At 48.5% G+C, this 24,723-nt stretch overlaps 1 protein-coding gene across 1 annotated transcript in view; it reads left to right on the forward strand.

The window, feature by feature from the left end:
- The window catches only part of LOC306770681 (partitioning defective 3 homolog), a gene marked incomplete at both ends in the record, with an annotated part of 372,575 nt that overhangs the window by 253,797 nt on the left and 94,055 nt on the right, over positions 1-24,723 (forward strand). The window contains 2 exons of the mRNA XM_079259581.1: positions 9,452-10,108; positions 10,370-10,461. Coding sequence (XP_079115707.1) covers positions 9,452-10,108; positions 10,370-10,461 — 749 coding nt within the window. The remainder of the gene's footprint in view (positions 1-9,451; positions 10,109-10,369; positions 10,462-24,723) is intronic.

The following is a 24,723-nucleotide window of genomic DNA, read 5'->3' on the forward strand; positions in this document are numbered from 1 at the left end:
ATCATGTGGCTATGCTGCATGTTAGCATTGCTGCTGTGCTAAATGTTCGCATTGCTGCTATGCTAAATGTTAGCATTGCTGCTATGCTGCACGTTAGCATTGCTGCTATGCTACATGTGAGAATTGCTGCTATGCTACATGCTAGCATTGGTGCTATGCTACATGGTGGCATCGCTGCTATGCTACATGTTGGCATTCCTGCCATGCTACATGTTAGCATCCCTGCTATGCTGAATGTTAGCATTGCTGCTATGCTGCATGTTAGCATCCCTGCTATGCTGAATGTTAGCATTGCTGCTATGCTAAATGTTAGCATTGCTGCTATGCTGCGCGTTAGCATTACTGCTATGCTACATGTGAGAATTGCTGCTATGCTACATGCTAGCATCGGTGCTATGCTACATGGTGGCATCGCTGCTATGCTACATGTTAGCATTGTTGCTATGCTACATGTTAGCATCCCTGCTATGCTACATGTTAGCATGGCTGCCTCCTGCTATCTCTTAACATCTTCCGGACTACAGCGCCTCGTGTCTTTGCTGTTGATGAACTCGGTTTGGAACTTGTTTCGGTGTCTTCTGACTTTAGCTCCTGCAGTCATGACGATATTCTTCTTCTGCATCTGAGTGTCTGACGTTAGCTTGTACGATGTCTGTGGTTTGGTTCCATAGCTACACGTCTCTTTTGGACTTCTCCACAGTAGAGAACTAAAGACATTCTGACTTACTTTGTGCTTGTCTCAGCAGAGCTTTCTGTCAGAACTGCCTGTAGACATAAATGTAAAGCCTTTATGTAAAACATTCCGTCTTCTGGCACTTTAAAGACTTTCCAGTCCAGCAACCCCAATTATGTAAATACCATGTGGGACACGAAACTGCCGCTGGACCGGTGCATTGAGTCACCTGAGGAACGTTTCTATGAGTTCCACTTTGTCTCATTTTTACTGCAACACACATCAGGTCAACATGCGTCTGCTGTGATGCCACGAGGTTTTCATGGAGCGGATCAGCATCACTGCTTCGTGACGGCCTCGTTACAACATGATGACGATGAAAGGGTGAAATAAGGAGTGAAGGAGGGGTGGGAGTTAACATGATACCACGATGCCCGTTTCATCCTCGGACTCGCCGGGTTTGCTTCTTTTCTGTTAACCCCGAACCCCCTGCAACGCCGCTTCCAGCAAAGTGGAAATAAAAACGGGTCATATTTAATTCCCAGCAGAACATAAACAACATATCAGATGATGAAACTGAGAAAATCTGATGCAGCAACACGTCTGTAAAAAGCAGCAACAGGAGGAACAATCAGCTGGAAAATCAAAATGTAGGAACTTTTCACAACCAATCAGACGAACTGGCAACAGGTCAGTAAGATGACCTGGGAGGAAAGGAGCCTTACAGATGGAAAGATGGACAGAACTTCACTAGTCTGAGACTAACTGGATATAAAAACTGTAGAACAGTGTGAGAAAAATGGTCGTCTGACTTTGAAAATCCACCACCTTAAGTCTATAATGTCATGAAAAGAAAGATTTAGAAGGAATCTCTGTGTGCTGGGACCAGGCAGGATGCTGGTAATGTTCTGCATGAACAGCAGACATGATTCTCTACTGGAAACCAGTGCATGGACTCAGGAAGCTTCCAGAAACCAGTGTGAACCCAGTTCATGCAGGTTAAAGCTCCATCATATGTGAAGAGGATCCAGAAACACGCCGTCTTCTCTGGACCAAAGCTCATTTAAAATGTTCTGAGTGGAAACCTGGATGAAGATGTGGAATAGTTTGTGGACAGCATGGACGGCGTGTCCTGCAGACTAAAGAGGAGAGGGAGCATCCAGCTTGTTATCAGCCTGCATACATGTGAAATATTTTTCTACGCCGACGTTCCTGGAAAGGTTGCTGGTTTGTGGGATTTCTAAACCAGTATGACACGAGTCTGGACTTTCAAAAGTTCTGAAGTCTTGTGGAAAGTATTGATTAAATTCTTTTCTTGCAGCTGTAAACTGGGTTCAGACCCAACGAACAAATGGCTTTGCCTGCGTTGCTCCAAGCAGCAACCTCCGGTGGTTAAAAGAAACTGCAGTTCCCCCTTCATCCACTAGGGGCTCTAAAACAGAGCAAATCCCCATAGACTCCCATGTTAAAAAGACCAACTTCACAGCAGAAATAAACATGTTTACAGCAGAAATAAACACATTTACAGCAGAAATAAACATGTTTGCAGCAGAAATAAACATGTTTACAGCAGAAATAAACACGTTTGCAGCAGAAATAAACATGTTTACAGCAGAAATAAACATGTTTGCAGCAGAAATAAACATGTTTACAGCCTGGTACAAAAATCCATTTTAGGTTTAACAGGTCAGGTTTACCTTCATGACAACTGTGGGGGGAGTGAATTTTTTTCTAACTCGCCCGTTTAAAAGTAATTTAATCTCGAAGTTCGGCATATTTGGGGGGCGTGTCCTTTTGATTGACAGGTACCCGATCTCCCGCTTCAAGTCAGAAGAACATAGAACAACCGCGGTTTTTAGCCGGTTAACAACGTGACTTAGCTTTAGCCTGCTTACCTCCGTTAGCTAGTTATCTAGCTAACGGAGGTATCTCCGGGTTATCTCCGGGTTAGCTCGGTTAGCTCTTATTTACAGAAAGCTCGGAGTTCGCTCGATGTCAATCATCCATCATGACGCTCACAGCCCCCCTCTCAGCTCCACCTCTTTGCCCATATTTGTATTGTCCGGGTGAGACGACACGCGTGTCCCTGCCAAGATGGTGATGGTAGGAACCGCCCACCGAGCTTCAATTCAGCTCTTCAGTTATACCCAGTGGAACATTTTATATGTTAGCTGTGCTAATGTAGGTAAGCCTTTAGACAACTTCAAACATTTGCTATGCTAATATTAATGTAGGTATACATGTGGAACATTTTAAGCGTTAGCTGTGCTAATGCTAAACCAGGTAAACCTTAGGAACATTTTAAATGTTAACTATGCTAATGCTGACGCAGGTATGCTTGTGGAACTTTATAAATGTTAGCTATTCTAACACTAATGCAGATAAACCAGTGAAACTTTTTAAACGTAAGCTATGCTAATGCTAATGCAGATGAACTTGTGGAGCATTTTAAACATTAGCTATGCTACTCCTAATGCAGATATGCCTGTGTAACTTGATAAATGTTAGCAATGCTAATGCTAATGCAGACAAACCTTTAGAGCGTTTTCAACATTCCCAACTAACAGTCCTGTTTGTAGGATCTTCAAACTGAACAGAAACTTGTTGCCAATCAGCTGCACGGCGTTCCGGCCGGAATGAACAGCAGCTTCTGTGGTCAGGATCCTTCAGCAGACACGAGTTCACTGAGCTGATGCTGCAGACCACAATCTGTCTGTTCGCTGTCAGACTATCCCAGATTATTTACATACACCCTGCTTCCCTTTCAGCACGTTCCCTTTGACCTTAAAAATTAAAGAAGACAAATTATACAGACATTTCTTTATGTTTAGATTGTTAAGCAGCTGCAGATTTAGCATTTGATTTACTTTGGAGTTATCTGATAAATACTTCTGTAAAAAAATTAAACTGGATTCATTTTTTATGTTCTTCAGACGTGGTTTATTACAGCTCACAGCCCAGCATTAGCATGGCTAACGCTAATGCAGGTAAACCTGTGGAGCATTTTAAACATTTGCAGCTGGCATCGTCCGGTTTGCTGCTTCAAATAAAAAGTAAAAGGATTTGGTTTCAGAAATAGTATCATGGTCAGAATGCCAGTCAGTCTGATCTATTAATATAGAAATTAGCTGTAAGGGATGAAACAAGCTGAACCACAGTTTTACTATAAATATCAAGAAGCAGAGAAATAAATGAAATGAGTTGCAGTCTTCATTTTTTCCTTTGGCATTTTTTGCATCATAAGGACTCTCCGTAACTCGGTTAACTCTGTGAGGAAAGCTTATTCCTGAAATGAAAAAGCACAGAAGTTATCTCTTGGCATGCAGAGAGGCCTGTTTGTAATCCATCCCAATAACGTCGCAGCGACTCACCAAGAGGAGCTTTATGCAAAGAGACAAGGGGGAAGGAAGTGGCTGGCCATAACAAAAGATGCTCTCCAGGCTGATCGATGGAGCTACAGAGAGCTATCAGTCAGCGTCTCGGCCCAGTAAATTATGGTTTTATTAGTATTGAGCTGAGTCCTGCTGGGAGAGACCTTAAAACTGCCCACAACATGCAGCAGGGGGAGAAGAGGGCCAAGTCTTAGCATCCCCCTCCCCAGCTTAATATGGGAAGATTGAAAGTCTGTTTCTCATGATGTGTTTGGAGCCGTTCAGAGCGCTGCATTCTGGGAAATGCAGTTTGCAGCGGAGAGGAAGCCCATCGCAGAGCAGGAGAGATGCAACCCGAGCACTGCTGGCCTCCGTTCCCAGCCGGCTCTCTGAGGAATAACTCATTTACAAGCGGCGGGGGAAACTCAATAGCAGCAATTCAGACAGTAATATATTGAATCTGGAAGCTGAGTGGACTGCTTGAGCACGGTGGAGGACTGTGGAGGTGAAGTGCTTGCTTTGCTGTGTGAAAAGCCCTCGTGCTGCTGAGCAACGTACACACAAACACAGAACAACATCCACACGATGTTAACCTTCGTTTCTCACATGCACACAGTGCTCTCTTAACCCTTTACGTTCTGCAAGATGCCTGAACGCCATCGCTGATATCATCATCACCACCGTCTCAGGACCAGCTGTGTGGAACTGGGATGGTCATGTGACCCTCCAGCTGGTCTCCAGAGGTTTTCCAGCGTTTCTATCCGTCCAGGAGGTTTACAATCCAGATGTAGTGTTTATTCAGAGACTCTAGATGGCTGGGCTACCTCGGTCCCAAGGGCCGCAGCGCTACAGGTTTTCATTGTATCCCTGCTTAAAAACACCTATCCAACAGCTGAACAAGTTCTGCACAATTACTCATAAATTAGAGTCAGATGTGTTGTAATAACATAAACATAAATAAATAAATAGAAAGATAAATAAATAAGTAAAAAGGTAAAAAAAATTCTGCACAATTACTCATTAATTTAAGCCAGGTGTGTTGATAAAATAAACATAAATGAATAAATTAATTAATTTAAAAAAATGTAAAAAAAAAAAAATTCTGCACAATTACTTATTAATTGGAGTCAGATGTGTTGTAATAAGATAAACATAAATAAAATCAATAAATGAATTAATTAAATAAAAATGTAAAACAAAATTCTGCCCAACGACTCATTAGTTTGAGCCAGGTGTGTTGCTGCAGGACGTGGTGAAAACCTGCAGGGTGGCGGCGCTTGTAGGACCGAGCTGAACAGCCTGCTGTACGGTAAATCCACAATGATCCATGATGGCATCATTATTTGTCACATTTTCATCCTAAAGAGATTTAATGTCACCACTAAAGGAAATGATTAAATCAGGAAAGTACGCGGGAACTCATCGTTTCATTTCTGGAGAAAACGCTCCTCATAACCTGGAAGAAAAGGAGAAAATGGACTCCGATGTTCAAAAGGAATCGATCACAGCGGCTCTCAGCTTATTTTATACGGTGACGAGTGTGTTGAACCTTTGTCTAAAAGGTGTGTTGCAGAGAACACAGGAATGTAAAAGTCACGGCTTCACTGTGCTGTAAACGTCCGCTGCTGCAGCGGCCTCTAGGGGGCGACACCTGCTGCTCTGGTTTCCTGTTTGTCCTGTTTCGAAAGTTTTTCTGCGAACTCCTGAAACACGCTGAGGCTGACGTGGAAGCGTCTGCATTAGGTGAGGATCTGTGTGGATGTGAGAGGCTAATGAAAGTATCTGGAGAGGTGAGCTGTGCCTGGGGCAGGATGCAGCAGCTTAAGGTCTGTAATTACAGCATTATGGTGGAGTTGACTGGATTAGGTCCTCAGCAACGGGCTGAGACCAGGATAGAAGGTTAGGAAGTGGCCTTGGACTCCATATTATTAGCTTTAGGTGACAGCTTAAGTGTAAGCTTGTCAACACAATGCCTCTTCTCCCCGACTGATAAGCGAAGGTCAGAGAGATGGAGATGCAGAGGAAGAAACACACGTTCATGCATGAATGAACTAAATGCAAATAAACCATGCAGACGTGTGAAGAGAGAGTGGTCCGTGATGTGTGGGAGGTTCGGCGTTCTGCCCTCAATCAGCTGCATAATCCACTGAAAATGACTAGATTAGGATGGTTTGAATCCACCACGAGACTCTGGCGAGGAAGCACTTTAAGTACTTCCACATGATTACAGCACGTCGTAGAAACCTGTCGGCACAACAACCGCCAAGGTCAGGCAGGGCGTTCCGTCACTGCGTCCAACGTCTGCTGAACACGAGAGAAACGAAGAAGTGGGAAGGACAGACTCTCAGGAAAACAACTAACCTGTTTATGTTGGATTAAATGACAGCAGGATAAACATCTGCAGCGGTTTAAAGGTGTAGTACGCTTAAAATCATCTGTTTGACCTGTGACTGAAAACCACACATACCAGTGTTCCCAGTCCCGTTTCAGACATGAGCCTACTTCAACACATCTGAATGAAGTAAACATGATGAAGAAGGTCATTAATCAGAATCAAGTGCGTTGGAGGAGGAACACTGTCCTATCCTGTTGTTAAAGTCATAGTGTTTATAGTTTTTAATGCTTGCATTGTAAAAGCAGGTGTTCTTGGTAACGAACAGGTAAACTTGGTGCTCCTCTACGTGAGGAGAACATTTAGAAACCCCTCAGCCCCTCCCTCTGCATAGAAATAGAAGCCCCGCCCACCGCCGCATACGTACAGATCTGAACTTTTCTGACGCAGATTCCCTTGTCTCAGATATTTAGACTTTTACAGATTTGGAGAAAATCCGGCTGCAATGTGACGGTTTTGTCCTTCTGGCAGTCTAAAGGTCACCCCGGACTTTATTCTTCACGTGCTGGTCCTCAGATATTAGCAGCAGTTCCTGCAGCTGCATCAATCTGCCGCCAGTCGCCAAAGTTCACCCGAGTCTGCCGGAGATGTTGCTACATGCTAACGCTAACAGCTAACGACTCGGACTGATCCGGTTCAGGAGCTGAGGGGGTTCTGGGAATGTCTTCCACCTCAAAGATGCTCCGTCACTCTGGGAAAATGCATGAATGGACAAAGAGGTGGAGCTGAGGGGGGGTTGTGAGGGTGGGGGTGGATGATTGACATCCGGTAACCACCAACCCGCCTGTAGCTAAGAGCTAACCAGCTAACCGAGCTAAACCAGAGCTAACCTGCTAATGGGGGGAGGCACAAGAAAGCTAAGGTGTTGCACGGTTGTGCAACACTCTGTCCTCTTGCAGCCGGTAACTGTCAATCAAAAGGACACGCCCCAAATTATGCAGAATTGAGAATTAAGATTTATTAACATCTAAATGGAGGAGTTATAAAAATATGACTCACCCACAGTTGTCATGAAGGTAAATCTGACCAGTTAAACCTAAAACCTGCTTTTGTACCAGGCTGTAAACATGTTTATTCCTGCTGTAAACATGTTTATTCCTGCTGTAAACATGTTTATTCCTGCTGTAAACATGTTTATTCATGCTGTAAACATGTTTATTTCTGCTGTAAACATGTTTATTCCTGCTGTAAACATGTTTATTTCTGCTGTAAACATGTTTATTTCTGCTGTAAACATGTTTATTCCTGCTGTAAACATGTTTATTCCTGCTGTAAACATGTTTATTCATGCTGTAAACATGTTTATTTCTGCTGTAAACATGTTTATTCCTGCTGTAAACATGTTTATTTCTGCTGTAAACATGTTTATTTCTGCTGTAAACATGTTTATTCCTGCTGTAAACATGTTTATTTCTGCTGTAAACATCTTTATTTCTGCTGTAAACATGTTTATTTCTGCTGTGAACATGTTTATTTCTGCTGTGAAGTTGGTCTTTTTAACATGGGAGTCTATGGGGATTTGCTCTGTTTTAGAGCCCCTAGTGGATGAAGGGGGAACTGCAGCTTGTAGCTTGCTGATTGAGCTTTTTTTTTACACTTTAATCTGAAGGTAAATTGGATTTTCTGAAATATTTTTGGTAAATATATCATTTTTGATGTTGGCTTTCCAAGCCTGTACGGTGGATGTAGAAATGTTAGCGCTTGTCGTCACACCAGCCAATGAGGATTCAGAGATCACTACGCAGACTGAGAGAAAACAGAATCTTCTCCAGCTTCGAACACACAGATGAAATGTCTTTAATTCAGGCTGCGTTACGTCAGTTCCAGTGTCTGTCAATAAGTTCTGCTAGGAGAGATGTGTTTCTGAGAACTGCACCACCTGACGCTTCCGGTCCAGAATATAGTTCCCATTTCTTTCCCCAAACCCTTCTATCTGACGTCTGTTCCGCTGGCGACGGCTGGAGGTGGAAACGTATCAGACAGGGAAGATAGTGAGTTGAATAAAGGAGAGAAAAGCCAGCAAAATAAATCTTCATTCCGACAGTTTGAACCTGATTGAGTCGGAACCATCTGGGGACGCGCTTTTTATTAAAAGGCTGCAGTGGCCGTGGCTGTGATTTTAATTACGTTGACCCAGCTGCACACACACACACACACACACACACACACACACACACACACACACACACACACACACACACACACACACCTCCTCCGTCTTATCAACGCTCTGTCCTGATAAAGTTTTGTGCTTTCAACCTCATTAAACCTCTCATTTATATTAAACAGCTGATAAGTGGCTCTGCCTCTGCTATGCATCACACGGGGACCTTCCTGTTGCCCCCCTCAGAGCCTCACATCCCATAATACTCACCTCCCTGCTGCTTGTCTCCTTCCATTTTTCTGTTTTTTATGTTGTTAAACATCGATACCAGACGATACCAAGTAAATCTCAAGTATCGGTGATACTGACACAACTCCGATACCATACCAATATGATACCAATACAATGCCAATACCAGACTGATACAATACGATACTAGTAAATCTCAAGCCAGTATCTGCAATATCAATATGATACTGATATGATTCTGATACAAAACCGATATTTAGTGCTGAACCTGGTACCTGGTTATACCTGGTATCATTTGCCTGCAGAATTAAAGCACCTGTCCTCCTCTTCTTCCTCATCTCACCCCGGTAACATTCTGTTGCCATGGCGCCACACTGAGCCTTATTCCCCACATCAGCTGCAGGTGGAAGGAAAAGTAGTTCCACCAGCCGGAGGAAGGATATGATCGCTGTTTTTATGTGATAAAATACATTTTTACCCAAATTACTAGAAAATATTTGAAGGTAAATCGACTGCGGATCATAAACAGCTGCTACTGGAAGTATCGACATGTCAGTATTGATCAGCAGTTAGAGTCTGTAGCACACAGCCACATCAGAAGGTGGATTTTCTCTGGTTGGTGTGTTTTATTCTGAAATGACATATTTAAACGTGGCTTCCAGCGGCCTCGCCGAGCGTACGGCGGTCCGGCGGCCTCGCCGAGCGTACGGTGGCCTCGCCGAGTGTACGGTGGCCTCGCCGAGTGTACGGTGGCCTCGCCGAGTGTACGGTGGCCTCGCCGAGCGTACGGTGGCCTCGCCAAGCGTACGGTGGCCTCGCCGAGCGTACGGTGGCCTCGCCAAGCGTACGGTGGCCTCGCCGAGCGTACGGTGGCCTCGCCGAGTGTACGGTGGCCTCGCCGAGCGTACGGTGGCCTCGCCAAGCGTACGGCGGTCCGGCGGCCTCGCCAAGCGTACGGTGGCCTCGCCGAGCGTACGGTGGCCTCGCCAAGCGTACGGCGGTCCGGCGGCCTCGCCAAGCGTACGGTGGCCTCGCCGAGCGTACGGCGGTCCGGCGGCCTCGCCGAGCGTACGGTGGCCTCGCCGAGTGTACGGTGGCCTCGCCGAGCGTACGGTGGCCTCGCCAAGCGTACGGCGGTCCGGCGGCCTCGCCAAGCGTACGGTGGCCTCGCCCGAGCGTAAGGCGGTACGGCGGCCTCGCCGAGCGTACGGCGGCCTCGCCGAGCGTACGGCGGTCCGGCGGCCTCGCCGAGCGTACGGCGGTCCGGCGGCCTCGCCTGTTGCCTGGCAACGGTCTCCTCGAAGGCCGCTGTACTGCAGGTTTGTGTGTTCCAACACACCTGGATTACAGTTCATGGCTCCAACAACCTATGAAGTTCTGCACAATGACAGATTAATTAGCATCAGGCATGTTGGAGCAGAGACACATGGAAAACCTGCAGGACTGCGGCCCTCGGACTGGAGCTAGGAAATGCTGTTTAGCAGTTTCATGTCTGACCTTCGGCATCCCCCCCCCCCCCCCCCACAGGAAAGCCCTGCCAGCCCCGGATCCTGGGAGCATCCCGTCATCTCTCTGGACAGCCACGAACGTCGGATCTCTGACTCGCTGTTCGAGCTGTACAAGGTCGCCGACAGCCCCCTCCCAACTCGTCCTAACGCAGCGGCACGCATCGGTGAGTGACAAATCAGAGTGTTTTTCCTCCATTTGCATCACTTGAAACTTTCTTCATTCGTCTGACAATCTGGCCTGCCTGCAGTGAAGGGATCTAATCAAATCAAATCAAATCAAAGATACTTTATTCATCCCCGATAGGAAATTCAAAGTTCAAGCCAGCTCGTCCAAGGTTTGACATACAGACATGTAAAATTAATGACAAAAGAATAATACAAAACCAAACTGTACTTAGGCCACGCAGCCAGTTTTACCGGCGCCGCCTTATAACAAATAAGAACAGAGATACATTTGGATAATAAGGGGGGTCGAGGGAAAAAATGTCACGTAACTCCCGGCCGCGCCACAAGATGATGCAGTCCAAAGAGACAGAGAAAAAAAACCTCATACACTTAAGCACAAACTCAGACAAGACACACAAAGTCCAGGGAGGCGGTGAGTCATGTGGGACGGACCGGGGGTGGATGAGGAGGGGGACAGAGCGTCTATGAACATCTCTTCTTCCGTTCTCAGGGGGGGCTTGCACCGGCCCAAGGCTGCTGGGAAGCCGAATCCAGATATGATTGTTGTTTGGGTTCCACGCAATTTGCCCTCGGCCTTGAGTCCATAGCCGATCTCAGGCTGGCAACTCCAGACAGCCGAATGGGGGGGTCAATTTCCACCAATCCTAGCAGACATCTCCTCCATGTTGTTGTCGATTCTGCGGACCAGCTCCGGGACCTCGGCCAAATGACCAGTTTGGACCAGACTACAGTCGAGTCCGGTTAACACAAGAGTCTGTGCACTGCTAGCTCGGCACATACCGTTACAGAATTCAGGCAGCCTGCCAGTTGTTGCCAGAATCTCACGGGTCTTCAGGTAGATCAGAACTCGGCCAGCACCAATCAGCAGAATCCCGATCACCAATAATCCAAAGATGTAAGATGAAAGATGTAAACATCCTCCACGTCCTCAGAGGACAGAACCACCAGACACATCGGTCTCCACCTGGCCCATGAGTCCTGAACGTATCCAGCCGGAAGTGTCCCCTCAGGACATGCAGGCTCCCCTCTGCCTGATCTCCGGGTTGAGAAAATTTGATCAATTGGGTTGAGAGACCAGCCGATCAGATCCATGATGTAAATTTTAATAAAGAGACATAAAAAGAGTCAGACAGGAGACAAAGTCGTAGGCCAGAGTGGGAGGGACGGGAGGAAACAGGAGCAAAGAGAAAGGCGTCCGCCTTCGCTGAGAGCAGGAATGGTTTTTCTGCCTAACGACACACAAACCGCATTTCCCACATGAAGTTTTGTTGTCTCTGTTATCAGCCCTTCCTATAAACCCCCCCGTCACATTCCAACTGCTCCCACATCTGAGGGATTAACGTCAGTCCCAATCCTCCACACCTTCCCTCCGCTCTGCTGCTTTCATCCCGTTCTACCTGACTGACATGGCCGGGCTCCCATCTGGCCTCTGGAGCACCATTAGAACTGGCGGTTCGATCCCCAGCCGTCACCACTGTCAGACACACCTTCCACATGCACACAGAAGCTGGAGGTGATTTCAATGACGCCGTACTCGCATGTATCCCTGCTGCATCTCCCGGACACTCCAGCTGGTTCTTCATCATCATCATCTTCACAGCCAGAGTTTACCACCATCCTTCTTAGGGCTGTGGCGATGTGCTTTTGTCCCGATCCGATTCCGATTTTTTGGGTGCCGATTTGATTTAAATTGCTATTCTTACAATTCCTCGATATTGCTCATTTTTGTAGATGAAAAACAAAATAAATGTATAAAACCTTTTTTTTGGTCATTTTCCTTGATTTAAATTTGGAAAAAACAACCCAGTAGCCAGACCATCGTTCTGCTGCTATAACGCCCGAGAATACAAGTAAAAAGATCAATGAAAACTATCAAAATTTTATCATGGATTATTTTTATTTATTTGGAAAAAAATAGTTTTTTTAACAAAAATTTTTAAAATTGTCAAGCAAAAAAAAAAAAAAATCAAGATGTTCAATTTTTCGAATAGATTTTCCCGCCCCTAATCCTTCTCCTCTTTCATCTGACCCTCCTTCCTACTTCTCAGCATGTTTCTAACTGTATAGTTATGATTTTATTCATTATGCTGACAGTAAGCGCCGGTTTATCCTTTTCATCGACCGCGTTAAGGCTTTTCGTTGAGCGGACCAAGTCTGTCCTGAAACTCTGAGCATCTCCAACGTAGGGAGCGCCTCAGGACTCGCGCTCGAGACGGTCCTCTTTATCCTTTATATCAGTGACATTCACCCAGATGTCACTTCTACGCCGATGACACTGATGTGTTCCACGTCAGTCCCATCCATCCCAACCCGCCTTGTCCAGTCACAGCTAGTCGTGTTTCTGTCAAACGCCAAAGCCAAGCCACCGAAGCGGGCCGCTGCTGTCTCCCTTCCGGGGTCACACCTGACGTTTGCATCTTCTTACAGATATTTTTGTGTTTTTGTTACGTCCCAACTCTGCAAGGGGATGTGAGGTGTAACAATGAGAATTGTGGACAGCTGTTAAAATGTGAATTTCTGAGAATTTATTGTCACAAGTGGAGATGGGAACTAAGAGGTGGTAATATTACGAGTGCTGGGCGGTGTAGTTGCGTAAAGAAAGGACAGCTACAAAACAAAAACCATCCTGTACAAAAAAAAGAAAACAAGGCACAACATGTGTGAAACACAAACTGGTCTGCTAAACTAAAACAAAGTGAAACAGCTCCCATTTAAAGCCAAAATACAACATACAAATACAACAGAAATACTTATTAGCCCAACATATTCTAACTTTAACAAAACACTATGTATAAATGCAACCGAAAGAGAAGCCAAAAGGGCTTTACTTTTCTATGAAAACAACAGAAGACTACTTAGCAAGAGAAATAAACAGACAACACGAAACCAACCAGTTATAACACAGCTGGAAGAAACACATGACCAGGCCCAGGGCAGACTGTCTGTGCCAAACAGTTGCCAATGAGTCCACCTCTGCAGCCGGTTTAAATCTCCCTCCAATGTCGCTGTGTTGTTGATAGGTCAGGCAACCGTCCAATCAGCAGGCAGGGAAGAGGGGCGTGGTGAGCAGAGCCAATCCTCAGTTGGTGACGGCACACAGGGATGTAAATACAAAATAAAACAGCAATTAGGTGGATTGGCAGGCAGCCGTAACAGTTTTGCTTGATGAATGTCTCTGTTTTACTCCACAAAAAGGAAACTGCAGCATGGTTGTTGTTTCAGCAGGAAGTCCTGTCTTTAAGACGAGTTTAACGAAGTCTGGTCGGACTCTGGGAATATTTTGTACATGCATGCACCGCGTCATGTGTGTCATGGAGCTCTGATGATGTACTCATCCCTGTTTATCATCCAGACATGTTGGATGTCCGTCTCCAGCCAAGCGATCTGGAATATTCCTGTTTCTGAAGCCGTTATTGGTGTAATGTCTTCCTGCCTCTCGGCTCCAGAGGCTTTAATCTCGACGAGGTTCTTGCTGGTTAAATGAAGGCAGATCTAGTCTGTCAGTGATCTACATTTCTGCCCTCTCTGCCCTTCTTCCATCTACTCTCCTATTTCTTCTCTACCCCCCCCCCCCCTTCCCGAGTGGTGCCACTGATCACAGAAGATCAGAGACTGTGTCAGAGGCTTCTGACGGTTAATTAAGCCTCCAGATCAATAAGGTTTGCCCCTGACACCCCCACCTCTCTGCATTGTCTTACCCCTCCATCCTGAATCAGATACTCTCCCATTGGTCGGGTTTTCCTCCCAGTCTCATTTATTTATGCTGTTTTCTCTCCGGGAACGCTGCAACTGGTGACGCGCTGATCGAAAGGATATTTAGCTTTTTATTTGGCAAAGGAAGCTTCAAGGACAGCCGGGATCGTCTCATCCTTCAGAGTCAAATAAGCCGAGGGGGAAAGTTTTGGGAAGGGGGGGGTGGAGCGGTTGCTATCAACAGCCGAAGCTCAGCGGAGCCTCAGATATTTGACACGTCTTGTCTCACTATGAGGAAATGTCAGACATTTTCCCTTCGTGTCTTCAGGCTGTCTCTGAGTCCTGCCCTTATTAACCTGCTCCAACTCGCTCTGACAGGTTTTCCTCTTCAAAACTGACACAATTCCCAGATTTACACTTCTGATGTGGAGACACCTGGGTTTATTTTCAGAACTGGGACATAGCTGTGGAAGAAACCAAACACCTGTGATGGAGATGCTTGATCCAAGTCACAGCTACGCCATTTTTTTTTATCATTTTAAGACGCATTTTGTAACTTTCTGACCTTAAAACTCGGCGTCCCAGATGTGTTCCATGACACAGTGACATCTATCATGTGTACATCTAGAGCTGCTGCTGCCCAGAGGCTGAAAAACCAACACAATACAACGTTTACATCTGGGATGCGACGTGATGTTTGGCTTCACGGCTTCATACGGAACTGGATGATCTGAACACAACGTCGCTGATTCAGCAAAGAAACAAGAAGATTAGAAGAGAAAACTAGAGTCATGGTGAGAAGGTCTCCTGCTGGCTGGAGAGGGTTAACAGGTCAGGTAGGACGCAGGATGGAGGCTGGGTTAGCTGTCAGTAGGGGGCGCTGACGGGGAAATGGTGAAACTTCTGCAGCGCGTCTTTAAATCTGACATGATATCATTTATATTAGACTCATAATTCCTTCAGTCTCTTTTCCAAAGATACTTTTACATTCAGCCTGAGGTTAAAGCAGTAAACTTCCACTCTAAGCTGCAGCTAAACTTTTAGCCAAGTAGACATGGCGAAGACGACTTGGTGGAATCACCAGTAAAACATGAATCCATCATGTTCTTGGCCCATTTTGGCCCCTCTGTGCCATGTCCATCCCTTTGTGAGCACAGTGAAGCATCTTCTGATGGAAACTTCCAGCAGGATGATGCACCATGTCACATCATCTCCACCATGACGATGAGTTCACTGTCCTCCAACGGCTCCACAGTCCCCAGATCTACATCCAGCAGAACATCTGCAGCAGCCGTGTGAAGCTTCATGTCAGAATGGAACAAAATCTCTGAGAAATGTTTGTTGGATCTTTCACACTAAAAGATGCAGCTCTGTTAAAGCTTGTGTTTGTTCTGAGTGGAAACCTGGATGAAGATGTGGAATAGTTTGTGGACAGCATGGACGGCGTGTCCTGCAGACTAAAGAGGAGAGGGAGCATCCAGCTTGTTATGTCTGTTAAGCTGCAGCTGTTTACAGATTCCCAAACAGCTCATGTTTAACACGAAAACGATAAAATGTCTGTTTCATCATCTGCTATGATGTTTATCTTCTGCTGGGAATAAAATATGAGTTAATGACATCTGGAAATCATGACATTCTGCATTAAAACAGACCCCACATCATGAAGCGATCCATCCCTCACGCGGCATTCCCAGCATGCCCTGCAGGTTATTCCGCTACGTTTACTCCAGAGGAAATGAATCTAGTGCTAGTACGTAGCTGGTAAAGTGATGGAGATGCTTCCGTCTGCAGGTTTATACTTTCAGATAGATCAGTGACTTTGGTGAAAAGGTTTAAATATGACCGAGCCGTGCTACATATTCAGATTTAATCTACCATGTCGGCTCATGTCTGTTTTCCGTAAACAAAATGTGGCAGAAAATAATCTAAAAGAGAAGTGGAGATTGACTCTGCAGCCAGAAATAAAATGTAGGATGGTAAATATCTGCAGGCTAGGCGGAGTGGAGTCTTCTTCCAGGCGTTATTGCTTCAGACGTATCGCTCGGTGTGTGCCATGTGACAGTTTGTGGTTAGAGGACAGATGTTGAGATCAGCTCAGCAAGGTCAGGAAACTCACAGCAGCCAGGATTTGACTGACAGCTTGATCCGGAGCGCATCTAAACCTGCTAAATTACTGAATCATGAAGGATAGACGTGTGCAGTTTGCGATACGCCGGCTACACTTGAATTATACACAGAGTCTCTGACATGTACGAATACACAACCGCTGCAGCGGTTCCCACGGATCCCAGCAAACTGCTCTTACTCACCAAATAAGCCATTTTTATCCCTTATGTTGTAGTTTTTATTCGTTTTACGTGTTTCCTTCTAATCGCAGGCTAAGGAAACGTGCAGAAAGGCCTTCTTCATGGAAAAACCTCCAAACAGACAAGACTAAATAAATAAAACTGTAGAGGAAGATATGAAAAAATGTTGGTGGAAATCAGTGCTGCAGTCCTGCAGATGTTAGGAGTTTCCCTGCTGCAACATATTTCACAGTCGTGTCTCTTTAACGAGGAGCAAACTTTTTCATATTTATAAAGTTATGGAAGCTCAGAGTTGACATTTTCCAAGCCAATAAAGGGACGTTGTGTCAGGCTGGTTCCATCGTCTGCGGGAGGTAAGAACGTTTTACTAGCAGAGGTCATAAAACACCAACAATTTCACATAAAGAAATGCAGCAAACAACAGAAAATGCTGTGAAACGTCCCTTTAAAATACTGAAATATTCCTAGTTCTACTGATTTTCTAGTTTTATTTAACGAGTTATTCTGATTTGTTCCTCCTGTAAATGCTCGGCCATGGTCTGATCTCCTCAAAACGTTTGTAAGTTTGTGATCTCTGAGACATAACATGAAAAACAATAAAACCCAAAGATAATAAAGCTTTTTCAGCCCCTCCCTGCTCTGAAAAACATTTGGTGCTTTATTCTACCTTCCTCACTGCTTTGGGACCGCCGTTGGAAATCAGCATTCGATTTTTACATCATAACTTCTTACATCATCACTTTTCAGTAATGATTAACCGTGCAGTCCCAAATAAATAAATAAAATGAATAAAAACAGATATCATCGCCTCGATGTAAGTATCGACTGACATCGGCCTCGGAATGAAGGACCAGGACTGAGGATCCCTGATCTAAAGTGTAACTAATAGTGGTCCAACAACAGAACCCTGAGGCGCCCCACCAGACCAGTCAAGATTAGAACATTTGGTACCATTATCATAAACAATTATTAATCATGATTTCATCCAAATGACAGCTTGTTGAGAAACAATGAAAGGATATAAACTACCTGTAATGATATATATTCCCTACATGTAACTTATATATCCTCTATAAACACACAGATCGCATGTTGTGTACGGCGATAAAACCCAAACAGTGGGGTGGGTACGGGGGGTTTAGACACTCTGAAACCCACGTCTCAGATTAGAAACAACAGAGGAGGCATCTAGACCCCTTCTCAACCGGCTGCGCTGCAGATGAAGCCAGACTAAAGGTCTCATTATCACTGTGAGATATTAGAAAAAGGCAGAAAGTCAACAATGAAAACCTGATCTGGAAGATTTTTACGAACAAGCGGCGAATAGGTGCCGTTTCCACTGGATGTCTTTCAGAACCTTCTTCAGGTATTGATCAGACAGTGGACTCCGTCCAGTTGCAGGTGTCTCTCTGACTTGTAAAACAGTCGGAGTAGACGTCCTCTGGAGGGACTGGTCCAGTTGAATGGATAATAGAAATGATTATAACCATGGCAACAGTGAAGGAGAGTGTGAAAGACGCAGGTGATAGATGCTATTAGGCTAATATAATAGCATCATGCTGCTTGTCAGGATGTTTTACCTTGATCTTCATTGTCAGGATGGAAATGTGGTGAAAGTAGGAAGTTTTTGTCTTTGCTTGCGTTGCTGTGATCCTGCAGCTTCAGATAATGAACATAGAAATCCAGCTTTTCTGCGCCTTTTTGCCCCGTGAAGGTGAAGGGATGGAGAGCTGGCAGAGGGCTTATAAAGAGAGGAATAAAGGAAAGCTTAGTTAAAGAGGGGAACATGAAAGTGAACCAACCCTTGGACGTGCACACACTGCGAGAGCAAAGCGGCAGGTTTTCACGCAGAGGTCGTTCGCCTCACACCCAGCTTTGCCTTCCGTTCTGCCTAATTGAAAAGTGCCGCGAGGTGTCGGGTCCACATGCTGTGGTGAAAATTGAGGCTGGTGGACCGAGACGTTCTGTAGATGTGGCAGTTTGACCCAGTCAGAACGCACACTTAGGACGGGCAGAAGAGTGGAGGGGCGGGTGTGAACTGGAGGTGGGAACCAGCCGAGCCCGTTTGTGCTGCTGCCATCCAGAAAAATCTGTTCACAGTCATGTAATGTGTGCAGTCCAGGAGAAGGTGCAAAATCCTGCAGACATGCCCTGACTGCGCTCCAAAAACTGCTTATGGAGAAGCTACAGGAGAGTTCTTTCAGGACTTTCACTGGTAAGAAGGATTAAAAGCAAAAGTGCAAACTCTCACGCAGACTTAGGAAGCCAACATCTGGACGACTCGGACACTTTAGGCTTCCTAATGGCCTGGAAGAGGGATTAGCCTGACCCTGCTGTCCACTAATGTCACAGTGGACACGCTCATCCTCCGTGTGTGTGTCATGTGAGGCTGGGACCTCCTGTGACCTGGTCGCCTGACATAAACCGGAAACAGGACAGATGTAAGTGGAGTTATGTTCTCCTGTCATTTCTGAGTCATAACGTGACGACAGAGGGGTAAGCCGACAGTCGAGCACGCAGCAGGACAGATTAGATGATTTATGAAAGGAAATTTTGTGTAAAACCTCTTGGAAAAGTCAAACATCGCATCATGTTCGATGATCAATAGGAGTCAAACTCCACATGTCTCTTCTAAAGACGCCATGATTCTAGATTTTCATTTTATGATCATTATCAGTTCAATAATTACAGTTATTCTGTAATAAACTATTAATATGGTAAACCACATAAACCTCTACCTGGTCCTCTACCTGGACCTCTACCTGGTCCTCTACCTGGACCTCTACCAGGTCCTCTACCTGGTCCTCTACCTGGTCCTCTACCTGGTCCTCTACCTGGTCCTCTACCTGGACCTCTACCTGGTCCTCTATCTGGTCCTCTATCTGGTCCTCTACCTGGTCATCTACCTGGTCCTCTACCTGGTCCTCTACCTGGTCCTCTACCTGGTCCTCTACCTGGACCTCTACCAGGTCCTCTACCTGGTCCTCTACCTGGTCCTCTACCTGGTCCTCTACCTGGACCTCTACCTGGTCCTCTATCTGGTCCTCTACCTGGTCCTCTACCTGGTCCTCTACCTGGTCCTCTACCTGGACCTCTACCTGGTCCTCTATCTGGTCCTCTACCTGGTCCTCTACCTGGTCCTCTATCTGGTCCTCTATCTGGTCCTCTACCTGGTCCTCTACCTGGTCCTCTACCTGGACCTCTACCTGGTCCTCTATCTGGTCCTCTACCTGGTCCTCTACCTGGTCCTCTACCTGGACCTCTACCTGGTCCTCTACCTGGTCCTCTACCTGGTCCTCTACCTGGACCTCTACCTGGTCCTCTACCTGGTCCTCTACCTGGTCCTCTACCTGGACCTCTACCAGGTCCTCTACCTGGTCCTCTACCTGGTCCTCTACCTGGTCCTCTACCTGGACCTCTACCTGGTCCTCTACCTGGTCCTCTACCTGGACCTCTACCTTGTCCTGTACCTGGTCCTCTACCTGGTCCTCTACCTGGACCTCTACCTGGTCCTCTACCTGGTCCTCTACCTGGTCCTCTACCTGGACCTCTATCTGGTCCTCTACCTGGTCCTCTACCTGGTCCTCTACCTGGTCCTCTACCTGGACCTCTATCTGGACCTCTACCTGGACCTCTACCAGGTCCTCTACCTGGTCCTCTACCTGGTCCTCAACCTGGACCTCTACCTGGTCCTCTATCTGGTCCTCTACCTGGACCTCTACCAGGTCCTCTACCTGGACTTCTATCTGGACCTCTACTTGGACCTCAACCAGGTCCTCTACCTGGCCCTCTACCTGGTCCTCAACCTGGACCTCTACCTGGACCTCTACCTGGTCCTCTACCTGGACCTCTACCAGGTCCTCTACCTGGACTTCTATCTGGACCTCTACCTGGACCTCTACCAGGTCCTCTACGTGGCCCTCTACCTGGTCCTCAACCTGGTCCTCTACCTGGTCCTCAACCTGGACCTCTACCTGGACCTCTATCTGGTCCTCTACCTGGTCCTCTACCTGGTCCTGTACCTGGTCCTCTACCTGGTCCTCTATCTGGTCCTCTACCTGGACCTCTACCTGGACCTCTACCTGGACCTCTACCTGATCCTCTACCTGGTCCTTTACCTGGTCCTCTACCTGGTCCTCTACCTGGTCCTCAACCTGGACCTCTACCTGGTCCTCTACCTGGACCTCTACCTGGACCTCTATCTGGTCCTCTACCTGGACCTCTACCAGGTCCTCTATCTGGACTTTTATCTGGACCTCTACCTGGACCTCTACCAGGTCCTCTACCAGGTCCTCTACCTGGTCCTCTACCTGGTCCTCAACCTGGTCCTCTACCTGGTCCTCTACCTGGTCCTCTACCTGGTCCTCTACAAGGTCCTCTACCTGGTCCTCTACCAGGTCATCTACCTGGTCCTCTACCTGGTCCTCTACCTGGACTTCTACCTGGTCCTCTACCTGGTCCTCAACCTGGTCCTCAACCTGGTCCTCTACCTGGTCCTCTACCTGATCCTCTATCTGGTCCTCTACCTGGTCCTCTACCTGGTCCTCAACCTGGTCCTCAACCTGGACCTCTACCTGGACCTCTATCTGGTCCTCTACCTGGTCCTCTACCTGGACCTCTATCTGGTCCTCTACCTGGACCTCTACCTGGTCCTCTACCTGGACCTCTATCTGGTCCTCTACCTGGTCCTCTACCTGGACCTCTATCTGGTCCTCTACCTGGACCTCTATCTGGTCCTCTACCAGGACCTCTACCTGGACCTCTACCTGGTCCTCTAACTGGACCTCTACCTGGTCCTCTACCTGGACCTCTATCTGGTCCTCTGCCTGGACCTCTATCTGGTCCTCTACCTGGACCTCTATCTGGTCCTCTACCTGGACCTCTACCTGGACCTCTGCCTGGTCCTCTACCTGGACCTCTGCCTGGTCCTCTACCTGGACCTCTATCTGGTCCTCTACCTGGACCTCTACCTGGTCCTCTACCTGGACCTCTACCTGGTCCTCTACCTGGTCCTCTACCTGGTACTCTACCAGGACCTCTACCAGGACCTCTACCTTGTCCTCTCCCTGGTCCTCTACCTGGTCATCTACCTGGTCCTCTACCTGGTCCTCAACCTGGTCCTCTACCAGGTCCTCTACCAGGTCTTCTACCAGGTCCTCTACCTGGTCCTCTACCAGGTCCTCTACCTGGTCCTCTACCAGGACCTCTACCTGGTCCTCAACCTTGTCCTCTCCCAGGTCCTCTACCTGGTCATCTACCTGGTCCTCTACCTGGTCCTCTACCTGGTCCTCAACCTGGTCCTCTACCAGGTCCTCTACCAGGTCCTCTACAAGGTCCTCTACCTGGTCCTCAATCTGGTCCTCTCCCTAGTCCTGTACCTGGTCCTCTACCTGGTCCTCTACCTGGCCCGATACCTTGTCCTGTACCTGGTCCTCTACCAGGTCCTGTACCTGGTCCTGTACCTGGTCCTCTACCTTGTCCTGTACCTGGTCCTCTACCAGGTCCTGTACCTGGTCCTGTACCTGGTCCTCTACCAGGTCCTGTACCTGGTCCTCTACCAGGTCCTCTACCTGGTCCTGTACCTGGTCCTGTACGTGGTCCTGTACCTGGTCCTCTACCAGGTCCAGTACCTGGTCCGGTACCTGGTCCGGTACCTGGTCCTGTACCTGGTCCGGTACCTGGTCCGGTACCTGGTCCTGTACCTGGTCCTGTACGTGGTCCGGTACCTGGTCCTGTACCTGGTCCTCTACCAGGTCCTCTACCTGGTCCGGTACCTGGTCCTGTACCTGGTCCGGTACCTGGTCCTGTACCTGGTCCTGTACCTGGTCCGGTACCTGGTCCGGTACCTGGTCCTCTACCTGGTCCTGTACCTGGTCCGGTACCTGGTCCTCTACCTGGTCCTGTACCTGGTCCAGAACCTGGTCCTCTACCAGGTCCTGTACCTGGTCCTGTACCTGGTCCTGTACCTGGTCCAGTACCTGGTCCGGTACCTGGTCCTGTACCTGGTCCTCTACCAGGTCCTCTACCTGGTCCTGTACCTGGTCCGGTACCTGGTCCTGTACCTGGTCCGGTACCTGGTCCGGTACCTGGTCCGGTACCTGGTCCTCTACCTGGTCCTCTACCTGGTCCTGTACCTGGTCCGGTACCTGGTCCGGTACCTGGTCCTGTACCTGGTCCGGTACCTGGTCCTGTACCTGGTCCGGTACCTGGTCCGGTACCTGGTCCTGTACCTGGTCCTGTACCTGGTCCGGTACCTGGTCCTGTACCTGGTCCTGTACCTGGTCCGGTACGTGGTCCTGTACCTGGTCCGGTACCTTGTCCTCTACCTGGTCCTGTACCTGGTCCGGTACCTGGTCCGGTACCTGGTCCTGTACCTGGTCCGGTACCTGGTCCTGTACCTGGTCCGGTACCTGGTCCGGTACCTGGTCCGGTACCTGGTCCTGTACCTGGTCCTGTACCTGGTCCGGTACCTGGTCCGGTACCTGGTCCTGTACCTGGTCCGGTACCTGGTCCGGTACCTGGTCCTGTACCTGGTCCGGTACCTGGTCCGGTACCTGGTCCGGTACCTGGTCCTCTACCAGGTCCGGTACCTGGTCCGGTACCTGGTCCTCTACCAGGTCCTGTACGTGGTCCTGTACGTGGTCCTGTACCTGGTCCGGTACCTGGTCCTGTACCTGGTCCGGTACCTGGTCCGGTACCTAGTCCTGTACCTGGTCCGGTACCTGGTCCTGTACCTGGTCCGGTACCTGGTCCTGTACCTGGTCCGGTACCTGGTCCGGTACCTGGTCCTCTACCAGGTCCTGTACGTGGTCCTGTACCTGGTCCTCTACCTGGTCCTGTACCTGGTCCGGTACCTGGTCCGGTACCTGGTCCGGTACCTGGTCCGGTACCTGGTCCTGAACCTGGTCCGGTACCTGGTCCTGTACCTGGTCCGGTACCTGGTCCTGTACCTGGTCCGGTACCTGGTCCTGAACCTGGTCCGGTACCTGGTCCTGTACCTGGTCCGGTACCTGGTCCTGAACCTGGTCCGGTACCTGGTCCGGTACCTGGTCCTGTACCTGGTCCGGTACCTGGTCCGGTACCTGGTCCTGAACCTGGTCCGGTACCTGGTCCGGTACCTGGTCCTGTACCTGGTCCGGTACCTGGTCCTGTACCTGGTCCGGTACCTGGTCCGGTACCTGGTCCGGTACCTGGTCCGGTACCTGGTCCTCTACCTGGTCCGGTACCTGGTCCGGTACCTGGTCCGGTACCTGGTCCTGAACCTGGTCCGGTACCTGGTCCTCTACCTGGTCCGGTACCTGGTCCGGTACCTGGTCCTGAACCTGGTCCGGTACCTGGTCCTGAACCTGGTCCGGTACCTGGTCCTCTACCTGGTCCGGTACCTGGTCCGGTACCTGGTCCTGAACCTGGTCCGGTACCTGGTCCGGTACCTGGTCCTGTACCTGGTCCGGTACCTGGTCCTGAACCTGGTCCGGTACCTGGTCCGGTACCTGGTCCTGTACCTGGTCCGGTACCTGGTCCTGAACCTGGTCCGGTACCTGGTCCTGTACCTGGTCCGGTACCTGGTCCTGTACCTGGTCCGGAACCTGGTCCGGTACCTGGTCCGGTACCTGGTCCGGTACCTGGTCCGGAACCTGGTCCGGTACCTGGTCCGGTACCTGGTCCTGTACCTGGTCCGGTACCTGGTCCGGTACCTGGTCCTGTACCTGGTCCTGTACCTGGTCCGGTACCTGGTCCGGTACCTGGTCCTCTACCTGGTCCTCTACCTGATCCTGTACCTGGTCCTGTACCTGGTCCGGTACCTGGTCCGGTACCTGGTCCTGTACCTGGTCCGGTACCTGGTCCTGTACCTGGTCCTGTACCTGGTCCGGTACCTGGTCCGGTACCTGGTCCTCTACCTGGTCCTCTACCTGATCCTGTACCTGGTCCGGTACCTGGTCCTGTACCTGGTCCTCTACCTGGTCCTCTACCTGATCCTGTACCTGGTCCGGTACCTGGTCCTCTACCTGGTCCGGTACCTGGTCCTGTACCTGGTCCAGTACCTGGTCCGGTACCTGGTCCGGTACCTGGTCCGGTACCTGGTCCGGTACCTGGTCCTCTACCTGGTCCTGTACCTGGTCCTCTACCTGGTCCGGAACCTGGTCCGGTACCTGGTCCGGTACCTGGTCCGGTACCTGGTCCTGTACCTGGTCCTGTACCTGGTCCTGTACCTGGTCCGGTACCTGGTCCTGAACCTGGTCC

Source organism: Telmatherina bonti (assembly GCF_933228915.1).
Source record: "Telmatherina bonti genome assembly, chromosome: 20".
In the NCBI taxonomy this organism is placed as follows: domain Eukaryota; kingdom Metazoa; phylum Chordata; class Actinopteri; order Atheriniformes; family Telmatherinidae; genus Telmatherina; species Telmatherina bonti.